The sequence below is a fragment of the Podarcis muralis genome, chromosome 1 (genome assembly GCF_964188315.1).
Source record: "Podarcis muralis chromosome 1, rPodMur119.hap1.1, whole genome shotgun sequence".
NCBI lineage: Eukaryota > Metazoa > Chordata > Lepidosauria > Squamata > Lacertidae > Podarcis > Podarcis muralis.
The window spans coordinates 127,882,518-127,892,701 of NC_135655.1; the positions used below are offsets into that span (position 1 = coordinate 127,882,518).

The window sequence follows — 10,184 nt, forward strand, 5'->3', positions numbered from 1 at the left end:
ATATAAATGGAAAATAGCAGAAAGAATGGAAGGAAATGAACTCACATTGATGCTGTAGGGGACAATCTCTCCTCTCTTGCCGTACATTTTAATATTGAATACAAGTTTCATATTGACTAATTCTTCTGGGTGATGAACATTTGCTTTGCTCACTGCTCTTTGAGGTTAACTGCACACGTATTTCCACGGTTTCCTGTCTTGAAACAACCAAAACATTGATTACCTTTTCAGGTATATCCTCTCTCCCTCCCTCCCTCTCTCTTTCTCTCTCTCACACACTGCGTGGGTTCCGTTCACACCGAAATCCTCTATCGTGAACAAAGGATCATTCTAAATATCAATCCGGTTTGTTTCCAGCTTGCCCTCAACTAAGAAAGCATCGAACGTCTACATGAATCCAACATCTGGCTGTGTGATGATTTTGTTTTTTATCGCCATTGTCTTTCCCAGCTTAGCTGCTGGCTTCAGCAAAGGTGAGTTAATAATAATATAGGACGAGGCTGAGAAATCCCTCCTATATAAAATTATCCAGAAGAGACGTGGAAAATACATTAGAAAGTAGGGTTGTTGTTGTTGTTACTACAGTATTTGTTACTACTGCATTGGGAAATTTTTAACGTCTAATGTTTTACCATTTTTTATGGCTGTAAGCCGCCCAGAGTCCCTGGGGAAACCAGATGGGCAGGGTATTATTATTGATGATGATGATGATGACGATGATAATAATAATAATAATAATAATAATAATAATAATAATAATAATAATTTTATGAATACCACCATGACCACCATGTATATATGTATATATGTATATATGGGCTTCCTACAGGCAGAGCCATAGTTATGGGAGGGTTGGGGAGGCTAGCCAGGTGTTTTGCCCCAGGTGAAGCCTCCAGAGGTGTACCATTGAGGCTGCCCAGCAAATGCTCATGGATGGGTGTGTCAAACTGGGTCTTTGACTAGTTTTGCCCCTGCCTACAACCATCTGGTTGGTCACCATGAGAGTAAGATGCTAGAAGGAACATTGGTCTGATATAGCAAGGCTCTTTTTATGTTTTTATTGTACTTTTGCTATTATATTAGTCCTTACCTTGAGGCATTTGCAATCTAGAAAAGAGATACAGGATGGAATTCTTATTCTTATTCTTATTCATTATCTTCCTTAAGGTCACTTGGAGATTGACACCTGTTCGTCTGCTACATTTGAGGGGGGGGGGAGGAGAATGCAGGTCATTACCGGGATTTGATAATGTTATGATTTCTGTTTCGCTTTTAAAAACTTAGCCTTAGATTTGGAAAAAAACCTCTCATTTACGTGCACTTTTAGTGATGGGATTTTGATGTTGTTGTTTTCGTGCATTCTCGTTTTCACAAACATTTAACTGAGAGCTGTTTGAGGAGGAACGCTAGTTTTGAAAAGCTGCATGCAAAATTAATTAAGTAAATAAATAAGTGAGAGACCAGCGGGGACTGCATTTCTCTGTTGCTATAATTCTCAAGACGTTTCTGGGCGACTGCTAAAGAAGTAGATGTCTAAAATAAAATTAAAATAAACTTTTGTGCAAAGTTCATTTATTTATTTTCCCAATAATAACTCACCCTCAAACCCAAAGTTTCGTAGGGTAGGATGCAGCTAAACTCATTCTTTTTTCTTTTTCTTTAAAAATCCAAATATTGAAAAACCTCCAAATACTAAAACGTAACATATAGAATATCATGATTGTTTTTACTAATTTTAATATTGTGGGAACTGCAAATATTTTAAAAACCCTCTAACATTCCAGATATTTTTTAAAAAACCTCCAAACATTAAAATCTCACATGCAGAATTACATAATTGTCTTAACTGATTTTAATATTGTGGGACCTTATGGTGAACGGCAGGTAAGAAATGTTGTTGTTGTCTAATACTAACACTACTACTATTAATACCATAAAAACTACTAAGTATAATACAACAGCAAACCATACGCAGAAGAGACCAGCTCTCCTACCCAAGTTAAGTTAATAATGAAGCTAAATAGCAAGGGAGGAGAACTGTATTTCCAAAGGGAGGAAATTCTACACCTGTGGTGCCAAAACAGAGAAGGCCATGCTCTCAGATGCTGCATTACAAACTATAGTCATTGATGGAACTATGACTAGGTCTTCTCCTGCAGAACCTAAGGCACGTGTCAGCTGAATTCTGCTCACATGTTGAATATATGCCTGGTTTTATTTGAAGAACTTCAAGTAATATTTTTCAAGATATGGCTTGAGGGAACCCTACGGATGCTAAGAAAATCTGGGCCTAGTCAGTGCCTGGATTTGTGACTGCCTGGGAATGGCATGTATGCTGTCTTGAGTTCCCTCAAGATATAAATGTCATAAATTAAATTGTTGTTGTTGTTTAGTCGTTTAGTCGTTTAGTCGTGTTCGACTCTTTGTGACCCCATGGACCAGAGCACGCCAGACACTTCTGTCTTCCACTGCCTCTCACAGTTTGGTCAAACTCATGCTGGTAGCTTCGAGAACACTATCCAACCATCTCGTCCTCTGTCGTCCTCTTCTCCTTGTGCCCTCCATCTTTCCCAACATCAGGGTCTTTTCCAGGGAGTCTTCTCATGAGGTGGCCAAAGTCTTGGAGCCTCAGCTTCAGGATCTGTCCTTCCAGTGAGCACTCAGGGCTGATTTCCTTAAGAACGGATAGGTTTGATCTTCTTGCAGTCCATGGGACTCTCAAGAGTCTCCTCCAGCACCATAAATCAAAAGCCGTAAATTAAATATCTGATATTAAATAAGTATCTGAGATACCTGCCACTCCCTTTTCTATGGATACAGCATATTTCTCTTGAGTATGTTTATTTATCACAGCGCTCTGTTTGATATTTCATTACAGTCATAGAAGTAACTCAACCGTCGTTCCTGGTGGTAAAAAGGCCAGAGGCTGCCCACTTTGCGTGTGAATACAGGAATGCTGGAGATGCAGAGGGACTTGTGATAACTTTACTTAAACACCTTGGCAATGAGTCTCTCAGGATGTGTGCTTCATGGCTTACTGCTGGGTATGAGCCGTTCATCGTGAAGGATGGCATCAAGTGCCAAGTCCACCCTGGTCACAATGGTGTAAACATTACACTTTGGGGTCTGCAGCCGACTGATGCTGGCCTGTATATCTGCAAGATGGAACGGATTTTCCCGCCACCCTACATCCAAGTCATGGGAAGGGGAACCCAGCTCTATGTGGTTGGTGAGTTCAGAAAGCTCACGATTTGATGTCAGGGTGCCTTCAAGTGTTTTTCAGAATGAATGTGTGTCCTTGAGGTCTATCAGTTCAATCCTGTAACTCTCATATCAGCCTTCTCACAGTATGTACATGTTTGTGCAGAAGTCCGTCGCACTGAGATTTGCTTCCTAGTAAATGAGTTGGAGCTGTGGGTTAAACCACAGAGCCTAGGACTTGCTGATCAGAAGGTCGGCGGTTCGAATCCCTGCGACGGGGTGAGCAGGTCCCTGCTCCTGCCAACCTAGCAGTTCGAAAGCACGTCAAAGTGCAAGTAGATAAATAGGTACCGCTCTGGCGGGAAGGTAAACGGCGTTTCCGTGCGCTGCTCTGGTTCACCAGAAGTGGCTTAGTCATGCTGGCCACATGACCCGGAAGCTGTACGCCAGCTCCCTTGGCCAATAAAGCGAGATGAGCGCCACAACCCCAGAGTTGGCCACGACTGGACCTAATGGTCAGGGGTCCCTTTACCTTAAGTGAGTTATGAATTCTTCATAGCATATTGTCCTCCATATCTGTTGTCAGTAGGGATGGGGAGAAATCAGATTCAGTTTGCATTTAACCTACCTAATCCATATTTTCCAAAACAAGACGAGAACTGAAGCACAGCCATCCTTTGAAACTCAAACTTCTCTGAATTTTGCAGTGAGCTTTCTGGCCTGTGCCTTGGTTTCCGAATGTTTTGGAAGTCGAACGGACTTCTGGAAGGGATTCCGTTCGACTTCCAAGGTACAACTGTACTTGGAAAACAGTCAAAACAAAGAAAATTCCTTCCAGTAGCACCTTAAAGACCAACTAAGTTAGTTCTTGGTATGAGCTTTCGTGTGCATGCATACTTCTTCAGATACACTGAAACAGAAGTTGCCAGATCCTTCTATATAGTGAGAAGGTGGGGAGGGGTATTACTCAGAAGGGTGGTGGGAATGGGTGATTGGCAGATAGCTGTGATGAGCCTGTTGACGACTCTTAACGACTGCAATAGGTCTTACAGGAAAAAGCAAGGGGTGAGAAGGTGAAAAATGGCTTTGTCATGTATAATGAGATAAGAATCCAATGTCTTTGTTCAGACCAGGTCTCTCCATGGTTTTAAGTTTGGTAATGAGTTGCAATTCAGCAGCTTCTCTTTCCAGTCTATTTCTGAAATTCCTTTGTAGTAAAACAGCTACTTTGAGATCTTGTATAGAATGTCCTGGGAGATTGAAGTGTTCTCCTACTGGTTTCTCTGTCTTGTGATTCTTGATGTCAGATTTATGTCCGTTTATTCTTTGGCGTAAGGTTTGGCCTGTTTGTCCAACATAGAGAGCTGAAGGACACTGTTGGCATTTGATGGCATACACAATGTTAGACGATGAGCAATTAAATAGTCCCGAGATGCTATGTGTGATGTTGTTGGGGTCAGTAATGGTGTTGTCCGGGTGTATGTGGCAGCAAAGTTGGCATCTGGGTTTATTGCAGGCTCTGGAAAATTATTGCAGGAAAACAGTCTCTCTCTCTCTCTCTCTCTCTCTCTCTCTCTCTCTCTGTGTGTGTGTGTGTGTTAACATTTGCTCTATCTTCCTGAAGATGATAATTTGAAAAATTAAATGTATTTCAGACTCAGATCCATGCCCAGACTCGCATCTCTATCTTTGGATCGCAACAGCAGTAGCTTCTGGATTGTTTGTATACAGCATTTTAATCACAACCTGTGTTATGAGAAAGGCTGTAAGTACATGAGCTATAACACAGTACATGGGCTTTTAGGAATAAATCCAAGGGGATTTGTAATATCATGACCATCATACAGTGGTGCCTCGCAAGACGAAAAGAATCCGTTCCGCGATTCTTTTCTTCTAGCGGTTTTTTCGTCTTGCGAAGCAACCCCATTAGCGGCTAAGCGGATTAGCGCTATTAGCGATTTAGCGCTATTAGCGGCTTAGCGGGTTTAGCGGCTAAGATGTTAAAAGGCTATTAACAGCTTAGCCGCTTTGAAAAAGGGGGAAAATGCGGGGGGGGGGGGAAATGGCGAGACTCGCAAGACGTTTTCGTCTTGCAAAGCAAGCCCATAGGGAACTTTGTCTTGCGAAGCGCCTCCACGACGGAAAACCCTTTCGTCTAGCGGGCTTTCCGTCTTGCGAGGCATTCGTCTTGCGGGGCACCACTGTATTTTTGGCAGTTTGGTTCCCTTGCATTCTGGTCTCCAGACAGGCCTGAAAAGTCAACCTGGAAAATGTAGCCATGCATTCACATCAATTGGTGTGTGCATGTGCTAGAAATTGCATCCAGAGTCTTGAGATGCTATTCCAAGAAGGACTTGAATGCAATGCCTGGTCTGTATTGCTATGTAGCTGAGCAGAATCTAGAACAGGCATGGCCAAACTTGGCCCTCCAGATGTTTTGGGACTACAACTCCCATCATCCCTAGCTAACAGGACCAGTGGTCAGGGATGATGGGAATTGTAGTCCCAAAACAGCTGGAGGGCCAAGTTTGGCCATGCCTGATCTAGAATTATTAGACCAAGGGTGGGGTGTCCTCACCAACATGTTTTAATTTGGTCCACCAACATGCTTTTGTTGTTGTTGTAAGCAAGAGTACATGTGCAAGAGGACGCGGGTGGCACTGTGGGTTAAACCACAGAGCCTAGGACTTGCCGATCAGAAGGTTGGCGGTTCGAATCCCCATGACGGGGTGAGCTCCCGTTGCTCGGTCCCTGCTCCTGCCAACCTAGCAGTTCGAAAGCATGAAGTGCAAGTAGATAAATAGGTACCGCTCCGGCGGGAAGGTAAACAGCGTTTCCGTGCGCTGCGCTGGTCCGCCAGAAGTGGCTTAGTCATGCTGGCCCCATGACCCGGAAGCTGTATGCCGGCTCCCTCGGCCAATAAAGCGAGATGAGCACCGCAACACCAGAGTCGGCCACGACTGGACCTAATGGTCAGGGGTCCCTTTACCTTTACTTTTACATGTGCAAGAACTCTTGACACAAGAGGCATAACAGATCCATATTAAGTCACCCAAGCCCAGAATTATTATTATTTTTTGCAAGAATTACAGCACCCAGCATGCAATCCACCAGAAACGGGGCAGGGGCCTTATGTGTGGACCAGAAACTGTGTCCTACTCAGCTCTGTTAAATTATTACTCTTGCCGTGAAAGGTGAAGGAACACCAAGAGACTGAAAAGTCTGTAGTACTTCTGTAGAAGATGAAACGAAATTCCTTGCAGGGTTATTTAGTTCTTCAAGATCAACTGCTGTTCTGGGCTTGAGGTCAAAAATGATGTTCATCAATGTGAAATGAACGGCAGCAGTTTCTTTCTGATTCAGAACTAGCAACCACTGCCCTTGCCTTCCTCACCACAATACCAGAACACTGTAATAATCTCAATACGATGAGTAGAGTCAGCATGCGCTGAACAGGGTGGTTTAACTCTTCACGGAGGTGTGTTGCCTATCGGAATTAGAGTATATTCATGTTCCTTAGGGTCTTCCAAGCACTCCCCATCCTGTGTCCTACCTGAGTCGAATCTGCCTGGCACATTTTTGGTGGATATTGTGGATGTTGTTTTTTGATTGGACTTTAATCTGGAGATTATGTTTGTCTGGAATTATTTTTTTATTATAGAGTTCTTAGCCACTTTCAATCCTTCTCCAGCTCCAGCCTATTTGAAAGCCCCACCTATTCCCTTTAGAGAATATTCTGCAACCCCCCACTCTGCCCGAATTTCACCCCTGGAAAAGCATTTAGAGAATGTGGAGAGGCCATTTCCCCTCAGCCATAGTGCAGAAATACAGAGAAGAATGTTGTTGGTAGTGTAAAATTGTGAAACGCATAAAGGAATATGTTGGGTCCAGGCATCAGCATTGTGTATAGTAGACTGGGAACACTTTTTCTAAATTTCTCAGGCAGAGGTTACAAAAACAGCAAACAGGCCATCAGTTCAAATACCTTCACACTTGATCTTTGTTGTCTTCCTGGATTTGAGATTATGGAAGAATGAAAAAGCTTACAGATTGTGAAATATTCTGTCAAAAGCAATTATCAGAGACCTCATTTGTTAAGATCAACAGAAATTAGAGAGGTCGAGAATATACACCTGGAGGTAGGTTATATCAATCTCAAGATGTGGGAGCATATATGGTAGGATGGAACACAGTTTTCTTGCAGTGCCAGATTATTTTTCTTATTTTACAGATACGGAAAAGCAGCTATTTTACTCCTGGAGTCTACGAGAAAATTGTACCAATGTAACCGGGAAAAAGAAAGGAAAACTGACACGGAAAAGGACAAAACGGTGCTGATTTCTACCAAGTAACGACAGAGAAAATGAATGTCTAATAAACAGGAATGCAATTTGTTACTTCCAGATTGGATCACAACAACACATCAACAAAATAATACTAAATTGACACTGCAAAGGCTGTTTGGTCCTTGAGTTCCTTAGGATGTAGCCACATCACTCCACAGCATGAACTCCCAAGTACTCATCTTCTTTGCAAAAATCTCCCTACAAATTCTTCAATAACAAAAATAGCATTATGCTTAGGGTCGGGTTATATACAGTCCGCAGAATCAGCTGTTACAGCTTTTCCTAGACTGTACCACTTCAGGCTGAAAGTAGGGGTGTTGTTTACATGTTTGAATGCTTCCCCTCAGACAAACTGAACAATATAACACAACACGATGGCCAATAACAATGGCACTAAACACTATTTATAGACTAATACAAATGATCAGAAATTACAACCAAAGTCTCTAAATCTTCTCCACCAGTCGCGGTAGAATAATTCGAAAGTTCGATATATACCGTACATAATCAGTCACCAAATATCGCCGGAACAGAGTTTCCGGATAACCAATCTGTTTTGTTCAATGCTTCATCAGCCAATCTTGATCAATTCTTCATCAGCCAGACTTGTAAAAATTAATACGAGAAGTTGTGTTATATTGTTCAGCTTGTCTATATTGCAACACAGGGGTTTGTTTACGGATCCCCTCAAACAAAAGCATGTAGCCTTGCTTACCTTTTTCATGTGCTACCCGGTTGTGGCTGTGTTTTTTGTTGCTGTTGTTTCGTTTTTACTTTCTCTAACTTGCACTGTTTAACAAAACCAAACCCTGATTCCTTCTAGAAGCAATCCTGGCTGATGAGGCAGAGAGACAATGCCTATCTTCGCCCAGCCAATTATATATAGCTATACAATGATGTCCGAAAGTCACATCAGAATAAGTACAGGGGAAAAGTGCCCATACGCCAAAGAGGCTTCCTGTTTATACCATGTAGCCTATCAGATGTGAGCATGGGAGGACATCATGAATCCACGTTGGAGGAAAGGCAATGCACCCATCCTCCTTGCTCCAAAACGGGCAAGTCTTCTGCTTTGCTATAGAGTCTTCCCCAAATGGGAGGGCATTTAGGAGAAGCAAGTGTTTTAATTATTTGCTGTATGTCAAACCTAGTTCCGCACTCCAGTACTGGAGTCAGGAAGTATATACAGTGGTACCTTGGTTCTCAAACTTAATCCGTTCCGGAAGTCCGTTCCAAAACCAAAGCGTTCCAAAACCAAGGCATGCTTTCCCATAGAAAGTAATGCAAAACGGATTAATCCGTTCCAGACTGTTAAAAACAACCCCCTAAAACAGCAATTTAACGTGAATTTTACTCTCTAACGAGACCATTGATCCATAAAATGAAAGCAATAAACAATGTAGTGCAGTCACACAATCAATCAATCAGTAGCTGAACAGGGTTCACAAAAAAAGAGCCACAGATACAAAAATGCAAAATAAATAGCAAAAACAGACAGACCTCAGCGTAACACTCAAAATGGAAGTGTGGCACTCAAATCGGAGCACGTTCGGCTTCTGAAAAAGGTTCGCAAACTGGAACACTTACTTCCGGGTTTGCAGTGTTTGGGTTCCAAGCTGTGTTAGAACCAAGGCGTTTGAGAACCAAGGTACCACTGTATCTTTTATTTCATATCCCAAAGAACCCTCTCAATTCCATTCTGCTCACCAACAATCTCATTGTCTCCTTCCAACCAAGTATCTACCAACCACTCCAGTCTTTTTTTTATTCTTTTTTTTTTTAAATAGTTTTCTAAATTTTAACAATTTACAAACAATGATCAAACTACCAACAGAGAAAGAGAATTCCAAAGAATCTCCTGGAGTTCCCTCCTCCCCTTTGTGGGTCCTTATATTAACCTTTTCCTCCTGCAACTTGTCTATTAATCCAAATCTTTTAAATCTCCATTATACCCAAAAATCAGCATTAAACTACAAGTGTTATGCCAATCCTACTAATAATTTTACAATGGTTATTAAGGTAAATTATACATTTTCCCCATTCCTTATCAAAATTTTCGTCTTCTTGGTTTCTGATTCTTCCGGTCATTTTGGCAAATTAAGTCCATCAACTTAATCTGCCATTCTTCTTTGGGACTTCTTTCTATTTCTGGGCTAATAATATCCAAGAGGCAGCAGTCACATACATAAATAGTGTTTTCTGATCTGTTGGAATTTCGGCACCTAGAATTCCAAAGAGAAAAGCTTTGGGTTGTTGTTTTATTAAAAGAAAATGCTATTTTAAACAGTTCCTGTCTTTCATGCTTCACCCCTTGTCATGCCCTTAGCTCCCTTTGTTATTCTCTTTTTTAAATAATGCTTTGTAAATAAAAGAATAATTATCAAATGAATATCATCTGGTCTCTTCTGCGTATGTATTCTAACTAGTGATTTTTATTACTTAAATGGCATTGTGGAGGTGTAACTAATTAACACTTGAATAGGGATGGGGGAGAGGAAATTTGATTCTGTTCACATTTAAAGGCAGACTCACCTAATACACACATTCCGAAATAATGTCTGAACCCAAGAAACAAAGGGGCATCATAATAGGGAAAATTGCATACAGACATATATATTGAGAGAAATTAGCACTAAA

General features: G+C 41.6%; 1 protein-coding gene across 1 annotated transcript; it reads left to right on the forward strand.

Moving 5' to 3' along the window:
• Positions 1–325: 325 nt before the first annotated feature.
• Positions 326–7,616, forward strand: CTLA4 (cytotoxic T-lymphocyte associated protein 4). The gene is made up of 4 exons (XM_028707934.2): positions 326–473; positions 2,879–3,229; positions 4,857–4,966; positions 7,433–7,616. Exons 1-4 carry the CDS (start codon positions 392–394, stop codon positions 7,487–7,489), a joined length of 600 nt encoding a protein of 199 aa, XP_028563767.2. The 5' UTR covers positions 326–391; the 3' UTR covers positions 7,490–7,616.
• The last annotated feature ends 2,568 nt before the right edge of the window (positions 7,617–10,184 follow it).

Bases quoted from the DNA above. Each gene is read 5' to 3' on its own strand.
- CTLA4 (XM_028707934.2), top strand. From the start codon at position 392: ATGAATCCAACATCTGGCTGTGTGATGATTTTGTTTTTTATCGCCATT. The intron at 3,230-4,856 runs GTGAGTTCAGAA...AATGTATTTCAG, and splicing joins AACCCAGCTCTATGTGGTTG to ACTCAGATCCATGCCCAGAC. The intron at 4,967-7,432 runs GTAAGTACATGA...CTTATTTTACAG, and splicing joins CCTGTGTTATGAGAAAGGCT to ATACGGAAAAGCAGCTATTT.